The sequence below is a fragment of the Triturus cristatus genome, chromosome 4_1 (assembly GCF_964204655.1).
Source record: "Triturus cristatus chromosome 4_1, aTriCri1.1, whole genome shotgun sequence".
NCBI classification, from domain to species: Eukaryota; Metazoa; Chordata; class Amphibia; order Caudata; family Salamandridae; genus Triturus; species Triturus cristatus.
The window spans coordinates 404969852-404996267 of NC_140585.1; the positions used below are offsets into that span (position 1 = coordinate 404969852).

At 44.8% G+C, this 26416-nt stretch overlaps 1 protein-coding gene across 1 annotated transcript in view; it reads left to right on the forward strand.

Moving 5' to 3' along the window:
• LOC146855020 (cathepsin E-like) overlaps window positions 1–14312 on the forward strand; it is a 251150-nt gene extending 236838 nt beyond the window's left edge. The window contains exons 8-9 of the mRNA XM_085652500.1: window positions 12009–12107; window positions 12198–14312. Of these exons, the coding sequence (XP_085508626.1) occupies window positions 12009–12107; window positions 12198–12377 (279 nt within the window). The 3' untranslated portion in view covers window positions 12378–14312. The remainder of the gene's footprint in view (window positions 1–12008; window positions 12108–12197) is intronic.
• Window positions 14313–26416: the final 12104 nt, after the last annotated feature.

Here is a 26416-nt window from a genome sequence, read left to right on the forward strand (position 1 = left end):
CCGGTGACCTCATTCCTCAGCATCACAGTGCTAGTTCAATGTTAATGTTATGCTGGGGTGCACTACAGCATCCAATGATTTCCACTTGCAGGGAATAAGGCAGCATCTAGTGTGAGAAGTCGGCCTGATATATGATGTCACTAGTTCTAGTGTACACCTTGTATCAGCCCAAACAACCCTTATGCTGATTGGTTGTAAAGTCAACCTTATAGACCAGCTATCCTAGTGGTAGCATGGACAAGAGCAGTCTTAGGCTAAACTCTGTATGGCATGTGAAGCCAGCTGTTATACCATTTGCAACCCCTTGAATACCAAATGAAAGGACACAACAACAGATATATTATAAAAATAGAATGTATTTATTCTAGTCAAAATACCCTCAGCACTCTTTATGAGATTCAAGGAAAGTACAACACAGTCTTATTTAAAGATACATAAGTCACACAGGTAAGTAATACAGTTAGGCCCTAGGGGCCACGCAAACCATATACTAAGTAAGTGGTATAAGAACCACTGTCACGAACACAGGTTAGGCCTAGGCCTAGGGAATCGCTGGGGCTACACTATCCTATCAGTTGCTAGGCAGTGGGAGGCCCACAGGATTCAAGTGCAAAGTGGAAACACTCACGCGTAATGCGTTAAAGTCTATAGAAATAGTAGTATTTAGTAATTAAGAGTTTTAGGACACTTCGGAAGGAGCTAGGAGTTAGAGACTTGGAAACTAGACCCTTGGATAGTCAATACCCTTGTGAGCACTGGAGTACTCAAGTTACCTAGCCCACGGGCTGCGGGTGCAAAGGTGTGAACTTGCGTCGGGTTTCGTCGTCGACTCCTATGGATGCCTGAAGAAAGTTGCTGACAGGCAGTCAGTGAAAAGTCTCCGGTGGATTCCAAGGATGGAATCAGGAAGGAGGATACCTGCAAGCAGAGGGGACAGAGTCTAGGTCACCAGCCAGGAGCCGGGAAGGAACCAGGAAGGAACCAGGCGATGTCGTGAAGATGCAGGTGAAGAGGTGAAGCTTGTCGCAGCAGCCACGGGTACCAGGAGGCGTCGAGGACGACCAGAACCAGGAGGCGAGCTGTCCCACGAAGGCTCTTGCTGTCGGCAGCATTGATGTCGAGTTAGGACCCAACAAGCCTTGGCAAGCGTAACCCACGCAGGATGGAGGACTTGCTTCTGTCGCAGACCAGGAAGGTCTGGGGTGCTTCCCTTTCACAGGGGAGCGGGTGCCAGTCTGGAGGAGCCGGACCAGCAAGGCAAAATTGAAGGTTCGTCGTCACAGAGGTCACTAGCCAACGGGTCAGCAACCGGACAACACGTCAAGCAACTCAGGTGCAGAAGGGCCCCACGCAGAACACGTGAAGTGTGGGGAGCTGATCTTCTTTGCAGATGGTGCTCGGGATTGGGGCTTCTCAATTCCCCAAGCACAGCCTCGAGGAAGCCTCAGAAGTTGCGCTAGTCAGTTACTAGCCACTTTTCCCAAGTCGCCGGTCCCACGTCCCTCGTCGCCTCCACGGGTCTCAGCTTTGCTGTGGATGTGGATCTGGTTCAGAGGTGTCTGGAAGTCACAGCGCTGGTTAGTCTCTGCAGTCGTCCCTCGTAGGATCAGTCGCAAAGCAAGCAGCGGTCGCTGGATGGTGCCTGGTTGCCCAGGGAGGTCACTCCTTGGCCACAAGGGAGATTCTTCAGTCTTCTTCTGTAGTAGAATGTCGAAGGTCCAGAGTTTCTGTTCAAGATGCAGGCTCAGGATAATCTAAAGTCCTAGGGACTCAGCTCCCACTCTTATACTAATCTGTGGGGCTGGGTTACCTGCTAGGTCCCTCCTATGGGTGGGACCAGGGAGGGGGTGGTTACACCCCCTTACCTTTATCCAGTTTCACGCCAGGACTGGGGCTGGAGTGCCCCAGCACCGGTTTGAACTGGACTATGCAGGGGACACCTTGTGTGCCCCAGGCAGTGTCTCGTTTCATTCATCCCTCCCTGCCCCAATACACTAAGGCCTGTCTAGAGTGGTGCTAGCACCTCCCAAGGCAGGAAACCTATTGTCCAAGCCTCCCTCGCTGGAAGGTCTCCCAGCAGCAGGAGGTCAGACTCGTGTCTGTGGCAGCAGCGTACATTTTGGGACGCTGGGGCTCTGGTTAACTTTAACCGGGTAGTAGGTCTTCAACATGTCTTCTCCCTCTAGAAGGGAGGAATACTATCCTCACCACCAGGAATGGTGTGGGGGTAGTATTCCAAAGTGTTAGACACCTTACACGACATGTTTTGATAAAGCCAAACCATAGTTACCATAACCGCGAGGATTATAAGGCACTTTAAGAGTATATGGTAGGCGATATCATAGAACAGCTATAAGGACATGGTTCCGAAAGCTGCAGACAGGCTCAGCTCATGCTAGAGCACCATCTCACATGTTACCAAGCACTCTGCCTTCAGGATCGTTAAGGCCTGCCATAGGAGTGACTGATAGGTTACCCATGTGTCTATATATAATGGTAGGTATAGGAATACTACACCTAAGCAAGGGGTGAGTACACGACCTTGCCCCAGCTGAGTGATCAGCCAGTTGTGTCATAATGGAAGGCCAGCCAGGGGTGGCATAATACATGCTGCAGCCCCTGGTAGGCCTAGGGTACACCTATGCCCTGGGTACCTAAGGTACACTGTACAGGATCCAAAAAGGTGATCCTTACCAATTGGGTTATGCACCTAAAGTGCATAGTGAATTTAGAGAGAGAACAGCTGGGCTGTGGGTCTGATTAGCAGGCCCACAGCCACATCTAAGTCGAAAACCAGTGAAGCAAAAGCAAAAAGTGGGGGTGAACATAGAAAGCAGACCCTACTCTCCTACACAACCCCCCCCCCCCAAACTTAGGGACATTAAACTAACCTTGACCAGTTGAGTCTTCATGTTCTAAGTGGAAATATCTGGAGAGTCCATCTGCATTGGCATGGTCAGTCCCAGGTCTATGTTCCACTGTGAAGTCCATCCCCTGTAGGGAAATGGACCACCTAAGAAGTTTGGGATTTTCACCCTTCATCTGATTTAGCCATAAGAGGCGCTTATGGTCTGTCTGAATCTTGAAGTGAGTGCCAAACAGGTATGGCCTCAGTTTCTTCAGGGCCCAAACCACAACAAAGGTTTCCCTTTCAATAGCTGACCAACGTTTCTCTCTAGGGGTCAGCCTTCTACTAATAAAAGCAATGGGCTGGTCTTGACCATCTACATTCAGTTGTGAAAGAACAGCTCCCACCCCCAACTCAGAAGCATCTGTCTGGACAATGAACTCTTTGGAGTAGTCTGGACTTTTCAGAATAGGTGCAGTGCACATGGCCTGCTTCAGGTCATCAAATGCTTTCTGACAGCTCACTGTCCACTGAACTTTCATTGGCATCTTCTTAGAGGTCAAGTCATTAAGTGGTGTCGCAATGGACCCATAGTTCTTAACAAACTTTCTGTAGTACCCAGTCAGGCCCAAGAAAGCTCTGACCTGAGTCTGGGTAATTGGAGGAGTCCAGTTCTTTATGGTCTGGATCTTGCTCTCCAGTGGTTGAACCTGACCCCCACCTACTAGGTGGCCCAGGTACACAACCTTGCTCTGCCCTATCTGGCACTTAGTGGCCTTGATAGTGAGGCCTGCCTTTTGCAGGGCCTCTAAAACATTCCTCAGGTGGACCAGCTGATCCTTCCAGGTGGAGCTAAAGACAACAATATCATCAAGATAAGCTGCACAGTAGTCATCCAGACCTGTAAGGACTTGATTCACCAACCTTTAGAAAGTGCCAGGTGCATTCTTCAAACCAAAGGGCATTACCACAAATTGATAATGTCCTCCTGGGGTCGAGAAAGCAGTTTTGGCCTTTGCATTCTCAGCTAGTCTGATTTGCCAGTAGCCTGCTGTCAGGTCAAGTGTACTCAAAAACTTGGCAGCTGCCAATCTGTCAATGAGCTTATCTGCCCTAGGTATTGGGTGGGCATCTGTCCTAGTGACTGCATTGAGACCTCTGTAATCCACGCAAAACCTCATCTCTCTCTTACCATCTTGGGTGTGAGGTTTTGGCACAAGAACTACAGGACTAGCCCAAGGGCTCTCTGAAGGTTCAATGACTCCCAGCTCCAACATCTTTTGTACCGCAATCTTTATGCAGTCCCTGACATGGTCAGGTTGCCTGTAGATTTTACTCTTCACAGGCAGACTTTCACCAGTGTCCACCTCATGGGTACACCAGTTTGTCTGACTTGGGGGTCAGAGAGAACATATGTCTGTAGGCCTGCAGAACTTGTCTGCTGTCCTGTTGCTGATGGTCAGTGAGGCTGTCAGAAAAGACCACACCATCAACTGAACCATCATCAGGGTTCTGAGTCAGCAGGTCTGGGAGAGGGTCACTCTCTTCCTCCTGCCCCTCATCTGTAGCCATGAGTAAGCCCATGTCTGCCCTGTCAAAATATGCCTTTAACCTGTTGACATGAAGCACCCTGTGGGGGCTTCTGGGAGTCCCAAGGTCCACCAAGTAGGTGACTTCTCCCTTCTGTTCAACAATAGTGTGGGGTCCAGACCATTTGTCCTGGAGTGCTGCTGGGGCCACTGGCTCCAACACCCACACTTTCTGTCCTGGCTGGTACACAGTCAGCACATTCTTTTGGTCATGCCAAGCTTTTTGGAGTTCTTGGCTTGCCTCAAGGTTTTTAGAAGCCTTCTTCATGTACTCTGCCATCCTGGAGCGGAGGCCAAGTACATAATCCACTATGTCCAGTTTGGGTTGTCTGAGAGGTCTCTCCCATCCTTCCCTTACTAGGCACAGGGGTCCCCTTACAGGATACCCAAACAAAAGCTCAAAAGGGCTGTAGCCAACCCCCTTTTGTGGGACCTCTCTGTAAGCAAACAGAAGGCAGGGTAAAAGGATGTCCCATCTTCACCTAAGCTTGTCTGGTAAACCTTTTATCATCCCTTTTAGGGTCTTGTTGAATCTCTCCACAAGCCCATTGCACTGTGGGTGATAGGGTGTAGTGAACTTGTAGTTCACACCACACTCCTTCCACATTGCAGTCAAATATCCTGACATGAAGTTGGCACCTCTGTCAGAAAGAACCTCCTTTGGAAAGCCCACTCTGGTGAATACTCCAAGTAGGGCCCTTGCCACAACAGGAGCTGTTGTGGTCCTTAGGGGTATAGCTTCTGGATACCTGGTGGCATGGTCCACTATCACCAGTATGAATCTGTGCCCAGATGCTGTTTGAGGGTCCATTGGTCCTACAATGTCTATCCACACTCTCTCAAAGGGAACCCCCACCACAGGTAGTGGTATGAGGGGGGCCTTTGTGGTGCCACCTGATTTGCCACTGGCTTGGCAGGTGACACAGGAGCGACAAAACTCCTTGGTATCTTCTGACATGTGAGGCCAGTGAAAGTGAGGGACAAGTCTGTCCCAGGTCTTATTCTGGCCTAAGTGTCCTGCAAGGGGAATATCATGGGCCAAGGTAAGAAGGAAGCCTCTGAAACTCAATGGTATGACCAACCTCCTGGATGCACCAGGCTTGGGGTCTCTAGCCTCTGAGTACAGTAGCCCTTCATCCCAATACACTCTATGGGTACCTTGAGCAATCCCTGCAGCCTCAGCAGCAGCCTGCTGTCCGAGGGGTTCAAGAGAAGGACAGTCTAATTGTGCCTGACTCAGATCTGCCCTTGAAGGTCCCCCTGTCCCAAGAAACTCAACCTGGTCAGGTTCCAGTTCTTCTAGGACAGTTCCTTCAGGGCTCTCAGAATCATTCTCCTGTGAGGGCTGACTCTCTACTTGAGGCAGGGGGGAAGGCACTGCCTTAACCCTACTGCTCTTTCTCTTGGGTTGTGTCTGGTCCATTGTCCCAGGATCCAGCACTTGTTCAGTTTTGCACTTTTTGGCCTGTGACCTGGTCACAGCAAGGACATGTGCATCTATTCCCAGCATTTCTGCATGGGTCCTATACTCCACTTCAGCCCACACTGAAGTTTCAAGGTCATTTCCCAACAGACATTCTACAGGGAGATCTGAACTCACCACAACTTTCTTGAGGCCAGTTACCCCTCCCCAGGAGAAGTTAACAATTGCCACACTATGGGAGGTAGTGGCATTGCTAGCGTTGGTCACTAGGTAGTTCTCACCTAGCATGATCTGTCCAGGGTCCACAAAGGCAGGTGTCACCATTGTGACACTAGCACCTGTGTCCCTGTAGGCCTGAGCCATTCTTTGGTTGATCAAAGGAGTCTGTCTGTACTTGCCCAGGTTACTGGGACCCACAGTAGAGGACAAAGCTATGTCCCCATCACAGATCAGAACAGCCTGAGTGGGTATTCTGACTAGGCCAGAATCCACTTCAGTTCCCAGGGTTAAACCTATTACACCCTTTTGCTGGGAACCACCACTTACAGCTGGACTAGGGGGTACAGTTGCCTTAGGGGCAATGGTGGTTGGGGGCTTGTCCTTTTTGGTGCACTCACTAAACCAATGTGAATTAGACTTACAATAGTTACACCAAGGTTTCTTTTGGCCATCTTTCTTTTTATCCTTTTTGGGACCACCCTCCCCCTGAGCCTTTTGGGGGCCTTGTGAAGACTTCTGGTCTTTTGATTTCTGCTCATTACCCTTCTGGTCTGCCTTTTTCTGATCACCACCCTGGTTCTGGTTTTTCTGCTTAACTCTAGTCCTGACCCACCTATCTGCCTTCTTTCCCAATTCCTGGGGAGAAGTTAGGTCAGAGTCAATCAAGTGTTGATGCAGAAGCTGGTTTTGACAGTTGTTAAGTATTTGTTCTCTCATGATCAAATTATACAATCCTGCATAGTCCTTAACCTTACTACCCAATAACCAGCCTTCCAAAGCCTTAGTGGCACAATCTACAAAGTCAGTCCAGTCCTGAGTCTGTGTATTCTGCGTATCCCTGAACAACAACCTGTATTGTTCAGTGGTTAGGCCAAACCCATCAATCAGAGCACTCTTCAGGACAGTGTAATTTTCAGCATCCTCATCACTAACTGTGAGGAGCTTGTCTCTACCTTTCTCAGAGAAGGAGAGCCACAAGATAGCTGCCCACTGACTTTGGGGTACCTGCTGTACTTTGCAAGCTCTCTCCAAAGCAGTTATCCATTTGTGGATGTCATCCACACACTTGTAGGGAGGGACAATCTTGCTCAGGTTTCTATTATCATAGGCCCTGTCTTTATCCTTAGGGATATTGCTGCCACCAGTGGGTCATAGCCCACTTAACTGTTGCTCTCTGGTCAGAGCAAGTCTCTCTTTGGCAAGGGCAAGTTCTTCCCTTTCAATCCTCAGATTGACTTCCCTCATTCTGGCCTGATGCTCCTTTCTCTGTGGAGAAGTCATTCCCCTGTGAGAAGAGGCATTGGAGCTATTAGAGACATGGGAGTGGATAGATTCCCTTGAAGGGGATCTTCCTCTCCTGCTTCTCTGGTTAAGTCCACTTGAGGGTCTGAATGGGGGGACCCCAGTCAGACTCCCATGTAGACTTAAGTTAGCCTGGCTAAGTCTCCTAACTGGTACCTGGCTGTCTACCTCATCTTCTGAAGTCCCTGCTGACTCTTCTTGATCAGTATTTTGAGGGGAATCTTCTGCAGAGGGCAGGCCCTCATTGGTACTTAAGGCACCATCCTGGGAGGCTCTCTGAGCATTATACTCTTCTAATATCTCCACTAGATAAATGAGGGTAGGGTTTGAACCCTGTTTTAACATTCTGGAGGTACACAATTGTCTCATCTCCTGAAAAGTTAGGGTATCATATCTAGAGGGTATCTTTCTAGGATATCCCCCTCCTGAGAGAGAATCAACTTGATCTCCTCTCAGAGACATGATCTAGTGAGGGTGTGGTGTGTGCATCTACCTACACTAGTTGTACCTACTAAACCTCTCTAGTAGTTGTAGTCAGGGTGTGCTAGGCCCTTCAACCTATAACAACTACGTTCAGTAGAACTTAAGTATTTATAAGCTATGTTATATGTACCGTACAAATATCTTTGTGATCTTTCAATTTGATACCTCAAGATTGCAATGGTATTACAACAGCAAGCTCAGATCCCAACCGCTGCTCACCAATGTGAGAAGTTGGCCTGATATTTGATGTCACTAGTTCTAGTGTACACCTTGTATCAGTCCAAACAACCCTTATGGTGATTGGTTGTAAAGTCAGCCTTATAGACCAGCTATCCTAGTGGTAGCATGGACAAGAGCAGTCTTAGGCTAAACTCTGTATGGCATGTGAAGCCAGCTGTTATACCATTTGCAACCCCTTGAATACCAAATGAAAGGACACCACAACAGATATATTATAAAAATAGAATGTATTTATTCTAGTCAAAATACCCTCAGCACTCTTTATGAGATTCGAGGTAAGTACAACACAGTCTTATTTAAACATACATAAGTCACACAGGTAAGTAATACAGTTAGGCCCTAGGGGCCACGCAAACCATATACTAAGTAAGTGGTATAAGAACCACTGTCACGAACACAGGTTAGGCCTAGGCCTAGGGAATTGCTGGGGCTACACTATCCTATCAGTTGCTAGGCAGTGGGAGGCCCACGGGATTCTGGTGCAGAGTGGAAACACTCACGCGTAATGCGTTAAAGTCGATAGAAATAGTAGTATTTAGTAATTAAGAGTTTTAGGACACTTCGGAAGGAGCTAGGAGTTAGAGACTTGGAAACTAGACACTTGGATAGTCAATACCCTTGTGAGCACCGGAGTACTCAAGTTACCTAGCCCACGGGCTGCGGGTGCATAGGTGTGAACTTGCGTCGGGTTTCGTCGTCGACTCCTATGGATGCCTGAAGAAAGTTGCTGACAGGCAGTCAGTGAAGAGTGTCCGGTGGATTCCAAGGATGGAATCAGGAAGGAGGATACCTGCAAGCAGAGGGGACCGAGTCTAGGTCACCAGCCAGGAGCCGGGAAGGAACCAGAAAGGAACCAGGCGATGTCGTGAAGATGCAGGTGAAGAGGTGAAGCTTGTCGCAGCAGCCACGGGTACTAGGAGGCGTCGAGGTTGACCAGAACCAGGAGGCGAGCTGTCCCACGAAGGCTCTTGCTGTCGGCGGCGTCGATGTCGAGTTAGGACCAAACAAGCCTTGGCAAGCGTAACCCACGCAGGATGGAGGACTTGCTTCTGTCGCAGACCAGCAAGGTCTGGGGTGCTTCCCTTTCACAGGGGAGCGGGTGCCAGTCTGGAGGAGCCAGACCAGCAAGGCAAAATTGAAGGTTCGTCGTCACAGAGGTCACTAGCGAACGGGCCAGCAACCGGACAACACGTCGAGCAACTCAGGTGCAGAAGGGCCCCACGCAGAACACGTGAAGTGTGGGGAGCTGATCTTCTTTGCAGATGGTGCTCGGGATTGGGGCTTCTCAATTCCCCAAGCACAGCCTCGAGGAAGCCTCATAAGTCGCGCTAGTCAGTTACTAGCCACTTTTCCCAAGTCGCCGATCCCACGTCCCTCGTCGCCTCCACGGGACTCAGCTTTGCTGTGGATGTGGATCTGGTTCAGAGGTGTCTGGAAGTCACGGCGCTGGTTAGTTTCTGCAGTCGTCCCTCGTAGGATCAGTCGCAAAGCAAGCAGCGGTCGCTGGATGGTGCCTGGTTGCCCAGGGTGGTCACTCCTTGGCCACAAGGGAGATTCTTCAGTCTTCTTCCGTAGTAGAATGTCAAAGGTCCAGAGTTTCTGTCCAAGATGCAGGTTCAGGATAATCTAAAGTCCTAGGGACTCAGCTCCCACTCTTATACTAATCTGGGGGGCTGGGTTACCTGCTAGGTCCCTCCTATGGGTGGGACCAGGGAGGGGGGTGGTTACACCCCCTTCCCTTTATCCAGTTTCGCGCCAGGACTGGGGCTGGAGTGCCCCAGCACCGGTTTGAACTGGACTATGCAGGGGACACCTTGTGTGCCCCAGGCAGTGTCTCGTTTCATTCATCCCTCCCTGCCCCAATACACTAAGGCCTGTCTAGAGTGGTGCTAGCACCTCCCAAGGCAGGAAACCTATTGTCCAAGCCTCCCTCGCTGGAAGGTCTCCCAGCAGCAGGAGGTCAGTCTCGTGTCTGTGGCAGCAGCGTCCATTTTGTGACACTGGGGCTCTGGTTAACTTTAACCGGGTAGTAGGTCTTCAACATGTCTTCTCCCTCTAGAAGGGAGGAATACTATCCTCACCGCCAGGAATGGTGTGAGGGTAGTATTCCAAAGTGTTAGACACCTTACACGACATGTTTCGCAAGCGCAGTAAGCCTGCTCTTGTCCATCGAGTGTTCAAGTTAGCCAGAAGTTAAGGCTGCACTGGTCTGTGTGTTGGTTGGTTTACTTCAAGACCTTGAATGGGTTTGTATGTTTTTTAGCCCAGGTTTAAGGAGGACAATTGCAGCGCGTGTGGGACTAGACTCGTTTTAGAATGGGGACGGATGCAGGTCACTCTGCAGTGTGCTGGACAGTGCAGCCAGGATCAATGTATCTGTAACGCCACCATGAGGCATTGCTTATAGTCTATAGTCTTATCTATACGATTTATGTTTTGTGCTAATGAAACTCAGAAATAGAGCGCTATGAATCATGTTTTGCCAAGGTAGTCCCTAATGCCAATGAAACAGGGACTAATGATTATTGCTTCTCAAACATGCCTGCAGGTGGGACTGTTTCCAATGATCTAGGGGTGTGACGATGAACAGGCTGTCAGCATAGGGTCATAATTTCTAAATTCACTTAGAGAAGTCCAGACTCTGCTTCTTTCACTTCTGCTGGGATCACTAGTTCATACCTCTGTGTTGATGTGTCTGACTTCAGGAAAGGCCTGGACACTGCGCCTCACCTAGAAACTCTAACGCTGCTGCTCTGGTGCCAAAAGGAGTCCCTTAAAAACCACAAACCGCATTCCAGGTGCTATTCTCTGTTAACCATTATATTCAATGTGGAGTTGAAGTTAGCAGCTATAGATTTTAAAGGCATAGAGGCCCTGTAATCTCTTCATTTACACAATCTTAGGTAACCGAGAGGGCAGCAATGTACAAACAGCATCCACGTTTAATTTATATGAGAGGGAACTTTAATCAGCATGGGGTGGTGCCAAAATATCCGTTTTTTTGTATTGACCTGCACAGTATCGATTAACAGCACATCATCATAGTAAGTAGTCTTAGAGGTAAAGATCACAGTGGCGGCTGGCATGACCCTAGGGCGGTAGGGTGGGTGGGACATAACATTTATTTTTTAATTAAAAAAACTTACCTGCAACACAACGTTCTCCCCCTCGATAGCCTTCTCTCCTTGAGGCAGGCAGGCTCCAAACTTCCCTTCACCAATCATAGCGCTGCTCTCACCTGCATGAGAGCAGTGGTAGAATTGTTCCTAGAGGCCTCACTCGGCACGCCACAGCGCCCTGGAGGCTTTGTCTTTCTCTGACCTAGCTGTCTTAATACAGCTGGGTTAGAGAGGTTTGCGGCCAAAAAGACATGCGCACTTTAAACTGAAGGTGCCGTGCTCTCTCTGCTGCTGTCCTGATGCTCCGTTCGGGACAGGGTGAAGAAAATGAAGTGGTAATGAATTCTAAATCATTTTTATTATTTTTTATCTTCAGTGGGACGACCGTCCTCCACTCAAACGGAGGAGCCGCCCCTGGAATAGTTCATTTATACTTTCTGTTCATACGCTGACCTTGGTGGTATGATGGTAGAAGATCTTCTGGGGTCTATATATGTGTAAATCGATTTTATTGACCTCTGTCCTTTGACATACAGCCGTAAAGATGCTCAGATGCTATATGGCTTCTTTTGAACTCTATAGGGAGGGAGGAGTTAGAGAGGACGAGTGAGGGAGAAGACAAGGTGCTTGATCGCATTACCTTATAACTGGGGAAAGTCACTCCACTTACAACATATACGGATTCCATTGGTTTCCTCGTGCTTTGCAGCTGCAGAGTTTTGAATCTGGGCACAAAGGACAGACGGTGAAGACACCACTCAGTAACTCATGCCCTTGTGTTTCAGTACTTTCTCGACTGCAGAAGACTGTCCAGCATGCCAAGCGTCACCTTCACCATCGGCCGCAAGGAGTACACCTTAACCCCAGAGCAGTACGCCATGAAGGTATGTGCAGGATTTCAAAGGTTGCTGCGATGTGCACGAAAAAAGAAATACATTTAAATGTAAAATCATACCGTTTATTTTTCTTTCCAGGAAACAATAAGACAGACAACAAAGTGTTTCAGCGGCTTTCAAGCCATGGACATCTCTTCCAGTTCTGAGCAGCTGTGGATTTTGGGAGATGTTTTTATGTCGAAGTTCTACAGCATTTTTGACCGTGGGAACGACAGAGTGGGACTGGCAAGATCTGCTCATATCAAAGAACACCTATGATGTGTCAGTGTGTGAGACCACGCCTCCACGCTTGTTCCTCTTGTGGCGACATACTTTAAAAATGTACAAGGCACGGGGTGCCAAAGATTGGTGTATCCGACAATAAGAATGTGTGCAGCCTAAAAAGAGAGGGCCCTATTTATCAAGTAGTTGCGTCGTTTTTGCACCACGCATGGAGTGCATGCATGATGCAACTACTAAATGTGATTTATCAAGCCACACAAAGCCACCTTGCGTTGCCCTGAGTAGTTTGATAAATCTGGAGAAACGAAGCGCAAAGCAAATTGCTGCATTGCTTTACTTTACCCCAGGGAGGTGTTCCCTGGGTGGTGTGTGAGTATTCCCATGCAACACCCATGGATTTTGGCGCATTCCCAAATTTACCATTACTGGTAGACCTGGGAATGTGTCAAAACTGCTAAACATCCCCAGGAGAGGTGCAAGGAGGAAAAATATCTTAATTCTCCTCGTTTTTTCCTCTTTCTATGTGAGCTGCAGTCTGCAGCACACATACAAATAGGCAAATGTCTAGGGGATTGATTTTGTGCAGGAAGGTGTACCTTCCTGCGCAAAAACAAATCTGCTTACAAAGCAGATACCCTTGCACCATGGTGCAACAGTGCCGGCGTTGGCACTAGGCAGCACATTGGGCACCAGCGCTGGGAAAAGGCAGGAATGTTTCCAGTATTACGTTAAATATGGCGCATTCCTGCCCTTTCTGTGTGATGCAGCACAGTGCGGCAAGGTGGCTTGCTACGCTGCTCTGTGTCACATATGGATAAATATACCCAGAATGAGTATCAGCATTAATTCAAGTTTGCAGGTGCACTTTTCAGTAAGTACAGGGCATCTATGAGAGCACAAGCCCCAAAATGAGATATTAAGAGGCATGTAACCTCATTGCGGTCTGAAAATATGATAAATTTCACTTTTCAGCGTTTGCACTGTATTCAGTCAAAATAATGTCCAGAACTTGCTCATTCTTCCCTTTGCTTTTGCCTCTCGATGGCCCTACTTGACTGAGAAGCTGACACGCCCTTCGACTCTGTCACCCACTCAACTGCACAGGATTGTGACTCGTAACCAAATAAAAAAATATGGATTGTGCAACTCTTCCAGAGAAAAAGCAATGAACAATACCTAGCAATCTGTGAGTGCGAATGTTACAAAATAAGAATGCAAGGAGACAGGTTTTATAAAAAATCTTCTCCGTTTAAAATGTACTGAGATCTAAATAACTTCATAAGTTTCCTTCATTCTTGCACTTTCAATTTACCTTGTAAAGGTTAGCTCTTGGGTGATAAAGTAGAAATCAATGCTGCAGTCTCAAACAAGCTCAACGTGTGATTTGGGTTAATTTTTTGGGAGCAAGCAAAATTAATGTTTTTTTTTTCTTTGGCACATCACTGTATAACACAATTGCAGCAAAACTGGCATTGTGGATGCCACAACCTTTGAAACAAGACTAATCACATGGACAAAACATGCATTCCTGAGATAACTAACACACTGGTAGAAAGGCAAAATCCATAGGAAGGTAGAAATAAATTAGGAGCAGAAATCCTATGCATCCTTGGCATCCCAGTGAGGGTGGAAGAGGACATCCTTAGGGATTTCCTAATGCTTTTTTCCTTACAATGTAGATTTCCTCTCATTGGAGCTTCTTTCAAGGATCTGTCCCTGCTATAAAGAAAGATACCGAAATTGCCAACAGGAAATCCAAAATAGGGATTAATCGTCATATAACCTTGAAGCAAGAGATTCAAAACTGAAACGGAGACACGGAGGCATGCAGATGTTTTTATCCACAAACATGTGGCAGAAACAGCCACCAGGAAGAACATTTTTGAGGATAAAGTTAAGAATACATTTATATTTCTAGGGACAAACCATTTATATTTTTGGGGACACCCCCTTGAAGACCAGTAGTATGTGTTATGCAAAACAGAGAGAACACAAAAAATCTGTGACATCCTCAAAAAGACGACATTTTTGGAAGAACAGTTTGGCCACAACATAGATAAATTAAAGAAGATCCATCAAATGCTAAAACAATCTGCATAACCTACACTGACTTCTCATCATGGATGTCGCGCCCATCCTTTATGGAAGGAAAAAGATGGCATGCAACTGCCATGCGAATGGCAAACAGGAATATACACAGGACAGGCTTCCCAAACACCATACTGCAGTTCCACAAGACTGATACCTATATCTGTCAAGAAGTCAACCTAAACATATTCCCCTACAACAACTCCACGACCCACATTTTTAATAACCACTAGCACATGCAATGCAACTACCAAAACGGGGCTCTGACATAAGATCAAGGCCATAGTTATCACCCAAAATGTGTTATGGTAAACATTGCTAATAAATAAGTGCCATACTATATATATATAGAGGTACATACATTAATTCCCGGTCAAAACGTACAGAAACTAAACACAGCGATATACCAGGCATCGTGAGCTCACAACTCTGGGCCTTATTACGTCTGACCACTGACACCACTATGTGCATGCCCGCAGTATTCAGAGTGTGGCAGACGGACCACCACAGGCCGACCGCGTCAGTTGGGGATCCAGGATCCATTGGCAGTCGTGCAGTGGAAGGGGGAATCAATATTCTGGTGGTGTCGCTGCAGCATCGCCGTGCATATTACGAGTTGCCTGTCCTCTGCCCCTTTCATGGCGGTGAGCCCTCCATGAAAAGGGTGGTGGAGAGGCAATTGAAGGTACCCTAACAGGGCCTCCTACCGCTCCTTTGCCTGCGGGTGCATGTGGGGAGGGCACATGTTCTGCCCCCCTGGAATTGAACCCCAGACCCTGCACAAATGTTCTGCAGGCACTGTTACTGTTGCATCTGCAGTTAAGGCTCACCTTTTCTCGACAGGCTTGGTGGTCCTCCTGTCGGCGCAGCGGGTCGACAGAAGGATCGGAAAACTCTTATGGCCCTTTGTATTGATCACACCACGATACATAGATGAATGCCACAATATCCCCAACACGTTTCATCTATCACCTTCTACTGGTCCATACATATATATATATAAACACAAAACCATTTCAGGAATAGAGTGACGCATAAATTATGTAAAAAAAGAAGCAGAGAACTCTGGGTAGTTCTCAGGTTTAGGTGAAAAGCAGCTCCAATATAGAGCACTCTCAATACCAGCGACACTCTAAATTTGCACACCTCAAAGTCTTTAAACGTAGGATTAGCATAGTACCATCCACGCCCAGATAGAAAGGGGCAAAGTCTTTTGCCATTTCTACAGCAAAGTCTTTAAGCATAGCATTAGCACAGTGCAATCCATGCCAAGCTGTAAAAAAACCACATATATATCTATGTATCTATATCTATATTGCTATATATATATATATATATATATATATATATATATATATATATCTACATCTATCTATCTATCTATCTATCTATCTATCTATCTATCTATCTATCTATCTATCTATCTATCTATCTATTTAGATATTTATAATTTCGCTTTCTCCTTGTAAGCCTCCAGGGACAGACGAAGACACGTTTGGGTGGAATTACATTTTCTCAAATTTATTAGTTAAGGACCAAACATCTAGCGCGTTTCGGCTATTGTTAGCCTTTCTCAATGATGACACCCTTCGTGTTACATATTTAAAACCTTGACAGTACCATGTGATCATAAACAGTGTTGAAATACTAAAACACACACTTTATATGCTGAACATCATCAGAAAAGGAGGCATCTATTTTCTATGGCCCCAGTGGCCCAATTCATTTTACATTTAATCATCAGTATGATCGTGAAATTTTGATGAAAGATTTACTTTTGGAATTTTTATATACTTAATAGGAGATTAGAACATAACTGCCAACATATTTAATTAATTATCAAACGAATGTTTTTTAGTTATATCAAGATGTTCTAAATTCTCCTTAAAAACTACCATAGTTCTATTCTTAAGAACCATACCTCCTTAAATGATAAAAAATTCTATTCAACCTGACTTCTTGTCGAATTTTTATCAGCCAATTATCAAATTTCCATTAGATTTTTCTTTTCTTTCTCCTCCATTTTCTCCATGTGGCTCAAGTGGGCACTACTGGTCTTATGCTACTCCACCTTCTTGCCAGCTAGCTCATATTATTACTCAATCAGCATAAAGTGCTATGTGCAATTAGTGCTGCCCTAGTATCTATCGGCCAATGTGTTACATCTACAACTGCACTTTTCACAACTATCTTTGGCACTTCTATAGCCATGAACTAATACTGAGTCGGACCAATTTTATTTCCCTCTTATCTCTGGATGTGTCTCAAAGCTGGGTTGTGGTATCTCTCTACAGGCCATCACTGCACCACCAAAATATTATAGAAAGACTACAGATGTGTGTGGGGGTCATCTTCCAAAGTGAGGCCTCCGAGGGTTTTTGTGTTGAGTTCTATGATGTACCTTGACAATAATTCTCTTAATGTTTTCTCCCTGTTGCCTTCCCGTAGTCTTTTGGCGATCACATCTAATACACAATATGTGAGTCCCTCAGCACTCCCCTTATGTACTTCTTCGAAGTGCCTTGCCAAAGGGTATGCCTGATCATGACTTCTGATTGCCCTTAGGTGTTGGAGGATTCTTTGATGCACCAGTAATATGGTGCTACCGATGAACATCAAATTGCAGGGGCACTTTAAGATGTATATGGCGTATTGCATCTTGCAATTATATTGCCCCTTTATGTACTTAGTGCATGATATAAGGGGAGAGATATACTGTGACATGTTGTTTTCATGTCTGCATGCCTTACATTTCCCACATTTTTGGAAACCTTTCCTGACCGTTAGCCACGTATTTTTCATCTTTTTTCGGCCTCCAGACTACTAGTCACTAGATCTTGTCGCATCAACCTCGCTCGCCTAAATGTGATGTCTAGCCTACGTGGGGCTACCTCCCTTAGAATCGGATAATTTTTGATGAGGTATCAATATCTGATAATAATGGTTCTAATGCCCGCTTCCTGTGCATTGTATGTGGTAATGAGTATAAAATGGGGATACAAATTGCTCCTCTTCTGTTTGCTTTTTCTGTTGAACAGAATCTCTTCTCTGGGTTTGGATTTCGCTTTGGAGCTAGCTTTTTGCAGGCACACTTCTGTATACACCCTGCTTTCCACCTTTCTTTCACATTTTCTAGCTTTGTCTTCCTCTAGCTTGTTACTTCAATTTTGCCTTACTCTAAGGCATTCCCCATACGGGATACTCTCTTTTAAATTCTAGGGGTGAAAACTCAAAGCATGTAGAAGGGTGTTATCGGCCATTGGTTTTCTCAACAGCTTAGTTTCCAGATGGTCCCCCTCTACATATACAATTAAATCAAGAAAATTCACCTCAGACCTGCTTGTGTTACTTGTGAAATGTAGATATAGGTTGTTTAGTTCAATCTTTTCCAAAAATCGCAAAACGCTTTCCTCTGTGCCCTTCCAGACAATGAATAAGTAGTTTAGTAAGCAACATCAATGATCAACATGATCTTCCCAATATATTTGATGTTCAGCTCGGACCATCTGCTCCTCATACCAGCCCACATGCAGATTAGCATAACTGGGGGAGAAGCAGGTCCCCATCATGATCATACATTTCTGTTGGAAAACTTCTCCATTAACAAGGACAAAATTACTCATCAGACACAGCTCTATCATTTCAAGCAGCATTCTGGTATGTTTCCATAGTTTAAGAGGTCTTGTTCCTAAGAAGTGTCTGACAGCCCTCATGACACCCACATGGCGGATGCTTGTGTACAACGGTGTAACATCAGCTGTTACCAGAATATAATCTTCCTCCCAAAGGAGATCATATACCCTCCGCAAAAAGTCCCCAGTGCCCTGAATTTAGAACTGGAAGTGATCTACATACTTCAATACATTCTCTAAACAAATAACTTTGTCAGATACTATCGGGTGCCCGGGGGGGGGGGGGGGGGTTGGTGATGTGTTTGTGTGGTTTGGGTATCAGATAGAATACTGCTGTAACAGGGTGATCTTCTTTTAAAAACTGTTATCCTTCCTTGCTCAGGAGACCTTGTTCCCTCCACTGTTGCAGTTCCACATGTACCTGCAACAATGCAGCTTCCATACCCTGGGTATCTACCCTGCTATAACACCCGGCTTTGTTTGTGGGACTCTGCCATGTATAGCTTTTTGTCCCATAGCACTATGTTACCTCCTTTGTCAGATTTCATTACCACAAAATTAGTTTTCATTTGCAGTTTATTCACTAGGTCATGATATTCTTTTTCTCACATTTTTCGTTCTTTTACTTGTACACCATAGAGTTTTCAACTAATTCACTACTGGGACACTGAAAATATCAATAGAGTCTCGTGGAATAACAGGTATAAATTTCCATTTTGGTTTGAAATTCGGGAGGGCATCTCCAACTCTATCTAGCCATTGCTCATCAATCAATTGCTCCTCATTGATTTATTCCTGTGTGCCCTCATTGGCCAATTCCAATTGTCTTAGTTCTAGCATTAGCTGCATGTTTAGAACTTGCACCTTGTCAGTATCATCCTCTCGCCCTTCTCCACTCACTACATTCCTGTTCCTATTCATTGGCTGGGTTAAAAAGAACTTTTTGAGTTTTATAGATCTTATCAATTTAAATACATTTATACGTATCTGAACATAATCCATGTTTTGCAGTAGGTAGTAGGAGAGTCCCAGTTGTAGAATTTCCATTTTGCCCGATGTCAGTTTGATTTTCATGTGATTAATAATTGAATTCTAGGACGGGCTCTAGGCAGCTACTTGTTCCCTTTTGCCGTTTTCTCATTTTGCTGCTTTTTGTCCCTGGGATCCCCTTCTCCTTTTCCGACTTTGCCTCTTCCTCTTTGAGGTTTCTGATTTTGTTGTGTTCTCCTTGGGCGTAGGCTGAACTGTCTGTCTATCCTTAAAAAATCAAGCTCATCCACAACGGTTAGCGTCACTCCTTTCTGCAGTGTTACCTATCCTACCTAATCGATATCTGTATCGACTTCCGAGCTCACCACACTGCTTTGCTCCGAACACATTTCCCTCCTGGAAAATTTGTATCCATACCGTGTTGTCTCTGGATGTTGTCGAATTTGCATGAGAACGTCTAGGTTTGTCCCCTTTGGTAATCAAGTTTATCTGTTCAGAATTTTAAGGTTTTCCTCTTTTTGATGACTGTCTCTAGCTTTGGCAGTATCTCCTTCATACTTTCCCTAAACTTAATTATCGCTTCCTGGTTTTCTTCCTTATCTACACTGGCCTGCAGGCTTTCCAGCTCCTCCAGTGCTTTGGCTCTGTCTATATCGGCATATTTAATCAATATACCCAGCATTCTTTGTGACGATTCACTACTATTGTTTGCCCATTCCTGTAAAATTTCTGGGTTCGGGTCCTCATAGCTGGGGGCCACCAAAATTCTCAGACCTCTTGGAATTCGACCTACCTCCAGATAACGAAGCAAGGATCATGATTCCCACCACTTAGAAAGGTCTATTTTTTTAGTTTTTCCAGGCGTTACAGTTTGGTGTTCAATCTCTTTTGCCATCTACTCCCTTGTTGATGATAGACACACCAGATGTTCCACTCGACTCTTCATTAAACATTTTGAGAGTGGCTTCCTCCTGCTACTGCATTTCTTTGGTCCTGACCATTACAGATACTTCATTTCACGCACCTTTGGGCTCCACTCTCGCTGGTCGGCTAGGTCTTTAATCTTGTGCCTGAATTCAATTACTGGCAGCAATCCTCTTTCCTGCTCCCCTTCCTGCACAGCGCCGTCTTACCTGGGCAGGACTCAGTTCTCGGGGGTCCTCTGACTCACTGGTCTCCAACTAGGCCTAGCGTAAGATCACCATACGCCCCTCGCTTCCACCAATGCATGCAGAGTGGGGCTCAGTGGCTTGGACGAGAATTCCTTGTGCACAGCTTGCTGACTACCGCTGCTCTCCAGACCAAGGGGTATGTTTTCATAGCGGATTCAGTGTAATCTGGTTAACATTGCTTCCATTTCTCCTTGAAAGCCTCCAAGGACATACGAAGACACATTTGAGTTGAATTACTTTTTCTCAAATGTATTCGTTAAGTACCAAATATCAAACACGTTTCAGCTATTGCTAGTCTTTCGCAATGATGACGAAACACCCTTCGGGTTAATTTTTAAAACCTTGACAGTACTATGTGATTATAAACAGTTTCGGAATACTAAAATATACACTTTATATGCTGAACACCATCAGAAAAGGAGGTACTGACATCTATATTCTATGGCTCCAGTGGGCCAATTAATTTTGCATTTAATCATCAGTATGCTTGTGAAAATTTGATGAAAGATTTACTTTTGGAATTTTATTTACTTAGTAGGTGATTAAAACATAACTGCCACCATATTTAATTATAAAACCAATTTTTTTTTATATATCAAGGTGTTCTACATTTTCCTTAAAAACCACTGCCGTTCTATTCTTAAGAACAATAACCCCTTAAATTATAAAAAATTCTATTCAACCTGAAATCTTGTCGAATTTTTATCAACCAATTATCAAATTTCCATCAAATTTTTCTTTTCTTTCTCCTCCATTTTGTCCATGTCGTTCAAGTGGGCACTACTGGTCTTATGTTACTCCAGCTTCTTGGCAGCTATCTCATATTATTGCTCAATCGGCATAAAGTGCTAAGCTCAATTAGTGCTGTCCTAGCATCTATCGCCCAATGTGTTACATTTACAACTGCATTTTTCATATCTATCTTCATCACTTCTATAGCCATGAACTACTACAGAGTCAGGCCTAATTTATTTCCCTCTTATCTCTGGGTGTGTCTCAAAGCTGGGTTGTGGTATGTCTCTACAGGCCATCACAGCACAAGCAAAACATTATAGAAAGACTACAGATGTGTGTGGGGGTCATCTTCCAAAGTGAGGCCTCCGAGGGTTTTTGTGTTGAGTTCTATGATGTACCTTGACAATAATTCTCTTAATGTTTTCTCCCTGTTGCCTTCCCGTAGTCTTTTGGCGATCACATCTAATACACAATATGTGAGTCCCTCAGCACTCCCCTTATGTACTTCTTCGAAGTGCCTTGCCAAAGGGTATGCCTGATCATGACTTCTGATTGCCCTTAGGTGTTGGAGGATTCTTTGATGCACCAGTAATATGGTGCTACCGATGAACATCAAATTGCAGGGGCACTTTAAGATGTATATGGCGTATTGCATCTTGCAATTATATTGCCCCTTTATGTACTTAGTGCATGATATAAGGGGAGAGATATACTGTGACATGTTGTTTTCATGTCTGCATGCCTTACATTTCCCACATTTTTGGAAACCTTTCCTGACCGTTAGCCACGTATTTTTCATCTTTTTTCGGCCTCCAGACTACTAGTCACTAGATCTTGTCGCATCAACCTCGCTCGCCTAAATGTGATGTCTAGCCTACGTGGGGCTACCTCCCTTAGAATCGGATAATTTTTGATGAGGTATCAATATCTGATAATAATGGTTCTAATGCCCGCTTCCTGTGCATTGTATGTGGTAATGAGTATAAAATGGGGATACAAATTGCTCCTCTTCTGTTTGCTTTTTCTGTTGAACAGAATCTCTTCTCTGGGTTTGGATTTCGCTTTGGAGCTAGCTTTTTGCAGGCACACTTCTGTATAAACCCTGCTTTCCACCTTTCTTTCACATTTTCTAGCTTTGTCTTCCTCTAGCTTGTTACTTCAATTTTGCCTTACTCTAAGGCATTCCCCATACGGGATACTCTCTTTTAAATTCTAGGGGTGAAAACTCAAAGCATGTAGAAGGGTGTTATCGGCCATTGGTTTTCTCAACAGCTTAGTTTCCAGATGGTCCCCCTCTACATATACAATTAAATCAAGAAAATTCACCTCAGACCTGCTTGTGTTACTTGTGAAATGTAGATATAGGTTGTTTAGTTCAATCTTTTCCAAAAATCTCAAAACGCTTTCCTCTGTGCCCTTCCAGACAATGAATAAGTAGTTTAGTAAGCAACATCAATGATCAACATGATCTTCCCAATATATTTGATGTTCAGCTCGGACCATCTGCTCCTCATACCAGCCCACATGCAGATTAGCATAACTGGGGGAGAAGCAGGTCCCCATCATGATCATACATTTCTGTTGGAAAACTTCTCCATTAACAAGGACAAAATTACTCATCAGACACAGCTCTATCATTTCAAGCAGCATTCTGGTATGTTTCCATAGTTTAAGAGGTCTTGTTCCTAAGAAGTGTCTGACAGCCCTCATGACACCCACATGGCGGATGCTTGTGTACAACGGTGTAACATCAGCTGTTACCAGAATATAATCTTCCTCCCAAAGGAGATCATATACCCTCCGCAAAAAGTCCCCAGTGCCCTGAATTTAGAACTGGAAGTGATCCTACATACTTCAATACATTCTCTAAACAAATAACTTTGTCAGATACTATCGGGTGCCCGGGGGGGGGGGGGGTTGGTGATGTGTTTGTGTGGTTTGGGTATCAGATAGAATACTGGTGTAACAGGGTGAACTTCTTTTAAAGGAGACCTTGTTCCCTCCACTGTTGCAGTTCCACATGTACCTGCAACAATGCAGCTTCCATACCCTGGGTATCTACCCTGCTATAACACCCGGCTTTGTTTGTGGGACTCTGCCATGTATAGCTTTTTGTCCCATAGCACTATGTTACCTCCTTTGTCAGATTTCATTACCACAAAATTAGTTTTCATTTGCAGTTTATTCACTAGGTCATGATATTCTTTTTCTCACATTTTTCGTTCTTTTACTTGTACACCATAGAGTTTTCAACTAATTCACTACGGGGACACTGAAAATATCAATAGAGTCTCGTGGAATAACAGGTATAAATTTCCATTTTGGTTTGAAATTCGGGAGGGCATCTCCAACTCTATCTAGCCATTGCTCATCAATCAATTGCTCCTCATTGATTTATTCCTGTGTGCCCTCATTGGCCAATTCCAATTGTCTTAGTTCTAGCATTAGCTGCATGTTTAGAACTTGCACCTTGTTAGTATCATCCTCTCGCCCTTCTCCACTCACTACATTCCTGTTCCTATTCATTGGCTGGGTTAAAAAGAACTTTTTGAGTTTTATAGATCTTATCAATTTAAATACATTTATACGTATCTGAACATAATCCATGTTTTGCAGTAGGTAGTAGGAGAGTCCCAGTTGTAGAATTTCCATTTTGCCCGATGTCAGTTTGATTTTCATGTGATTAATAATTGAATTCTAGGACGGGCTCTAGGCAGCTACTTGTTCCCTTTTGCCGTTTTCTCATTTTGCTGCTTTTTGTCCCTGGGATCCCCTTCTCCTTTTCCGACTTTGCCTCTTCCTCTTTGAGGTTTCTGATTTTGTTGTGTTCTCCTTGGGCGTAGGCTGAACTGTCTGTCTATCCTTAAAAAATCAAGCTCATCCACAACGGTTAGCGTCACTCCTTTCTGCAGTGTTACCTATCCTACCTAATCGATATCTGTATCGACTTCCGAGCTCACCACACTGCTTTGCTCCGAACACATTTCCCTCCTGGAAAATTTGTATCCATACCGTGTTGTCTCTGGATGTTGTCGAATTTGCATGAGAACGTCTAGGTTTGTCCCCTTTGGTAATCAAGTTTATCTGTTCAGAATTTTAAGGTTTTCCTCTTTTTGATGACTGTCTCTAGCTTTGGCAGTATCTCCTTCATACTTTCCCTAAACTTAATTATCGCTTCCTGGTTTTCTTCCTTATCTACACTGGCCTGCAGGCTTTCCAGCTCCTCCAGTGCTTTGGCTCTGTCTATATCGGCATATTTAATCAATATACCCAGCATTCTTTGTGACGATTCACTACTATTGTTTGCCCATTCCTGTAAAATTTCTGGGTTCGGGTCCTCATAGCTGGGGGCCACCAAAATTCTCAGACCTCTTGGAATTCGACCTACCTCCAGATAACGAAGCAAGGATCATGATTCCCACCACTTAGAAAGGTCTATTTTTTTAGTTTTTCCAGGCGTTACAGTTTGGTGTTCAATCTCTTTTGCCATCTACTCCCTTGTTGATGATAGACACACCAGATGTTCCACTCGACTCTTCATTAAACATTTTGAGAGTGGCTTCCTCCTGCTACTGCATTTCTTTGGTCCTGACCATTACAGATACTTCATTTCACGCACCTTTGGGCTCCACTCTCGCTGGTCGGCTAGGTCTTTAATCTTGTGCCTGAATTCAATTACTGGCAGCAATCCTCTTTCCTGCTCCCCTTCCTGCACAGCGCCGTCTTACCTGGGCAGGACTCAGTTCTCGGGGGTCCTCTGACTCACTGGTCTCCAACTAGGCCTAGCGTAAGATCACCATACGCCCCTCGCTTCCACCAATGCATGCAGAGTGGGGCTCAGTGGCTTGGACGAGAATTCCTTGTGCACAGCTTGCTGACTACCGCTGCTCTCCAGACCAAGGGGTATGTTTTCATAGCGGATTCAGTGTAATCTGGTTAACATTGCTTCCATTTCTCCTTGAAAGCCTCCAAGGACATACGAAGACACATTTGAGTTGAATTACTTTTTCTCAAATGTATTCGTTAAGTACCAAATATCAAACACGTTTCAGCTATTGCTAGTCTTTCGCAATGATGACGAAACACCCTTCGGGTTAATTTTTAAAACCTTGACAGTACTATGTGATTATAAACAGTTTCGGAATACTAAAATATACACTTTATATGCTGAACACCATCAGAAAAGGAGGTACTGACATCTATATTCTATGGCTCCAGTGGGCCAATTAATTTTGCATTTAATCATCAGTATGCTTGTGAAAATTTGATGAAAGATTTACTTTTGGAATTTTATTTACTTAGTAGGTGATTAAAACATAACTGCCACCATATTTAATTATAAAACCAATTTTTTTTTATATATCAAGGTGTTCTACATTTTCCTTAAAAACCACTGCCGTTCTATTCTTAAGAACAATAACCCCTTAAATTATAAAAAATTCTATTCAACCTGAAATCTTGTCGAATTTTTATCAACCAATTATCAAATTTCCATCAAATTTTTCTTTTCTTTCTCCTCCATTTTGTCCATGTCGTTCAAGTGGGCACTACTGGTCTTATGTTACTCCAGCTTCTTGGCAGCTATCTCATATTATTGCTCAATCGGCATAAAGTGCTAAGCTCAATTAGTGCTGTCCTAGCATCTATCGCCCAATGTGTTACATTTACAACTGCATTTTTCATATCTATCTTCATCACTTCTATAGCCATGAACTACTACAGAGTCAGGCCTAATTTATTTCCCTCTTATCTCTGGGTGTGTCTCAAAGCTGGGTTGTGGTATGTCTCTACAGGCCATCACAGCACAAGCAAAACATTATAGAAAGACTACAGATGTGTGTGGAGGTCATCTTCAATATTGAGGCCTCCCAGGGTTTTTGTGTTGAGTTCTATGATGTACCTTGACTCTAATTGCCTTAATTTGTTCTCCCTGTTGCCTCCCCATAGTTTTTTTGGGTCGCATCTAATACACAATATGTGAGTCCCTCAGCACTCCCCTTATGTACTTCTTCGAAGTGCCTTGCCAAAGGGTATGCCTGATCATGACTTCTGGTTGCCCTTAGGTGTTGGAGGATTCTTTGATGCACCAGTAATATGGTGCTACCGATGTACATCAAATTGCAGGGGCACTTTAACATGTATATTGTGTATTCTGTATTGCCCCTTGATGTATTTAGTTCATGATATAAGGGGCGAGATATATTGCGTTGTGTTTTTTCCATGTCTGCATGCCTTACATTTCCCACATTTATGGAAGCCTTTCCTGACTGTTAGCCATGTATTTTTCACCACTTTTCGGGTCTCCGGACTACTAGTCACTGGATCTTGTTGCATCCACCTCGCCCTCCTAAATGTAATGCCTGGCCTACGTGGGGCTACCTCCCTTAGAATCAAATCATTTTTGATGAGGCACCAATATCTGTTAATGATGGTTCTAATGCCCGCTTCCTGTGCATTG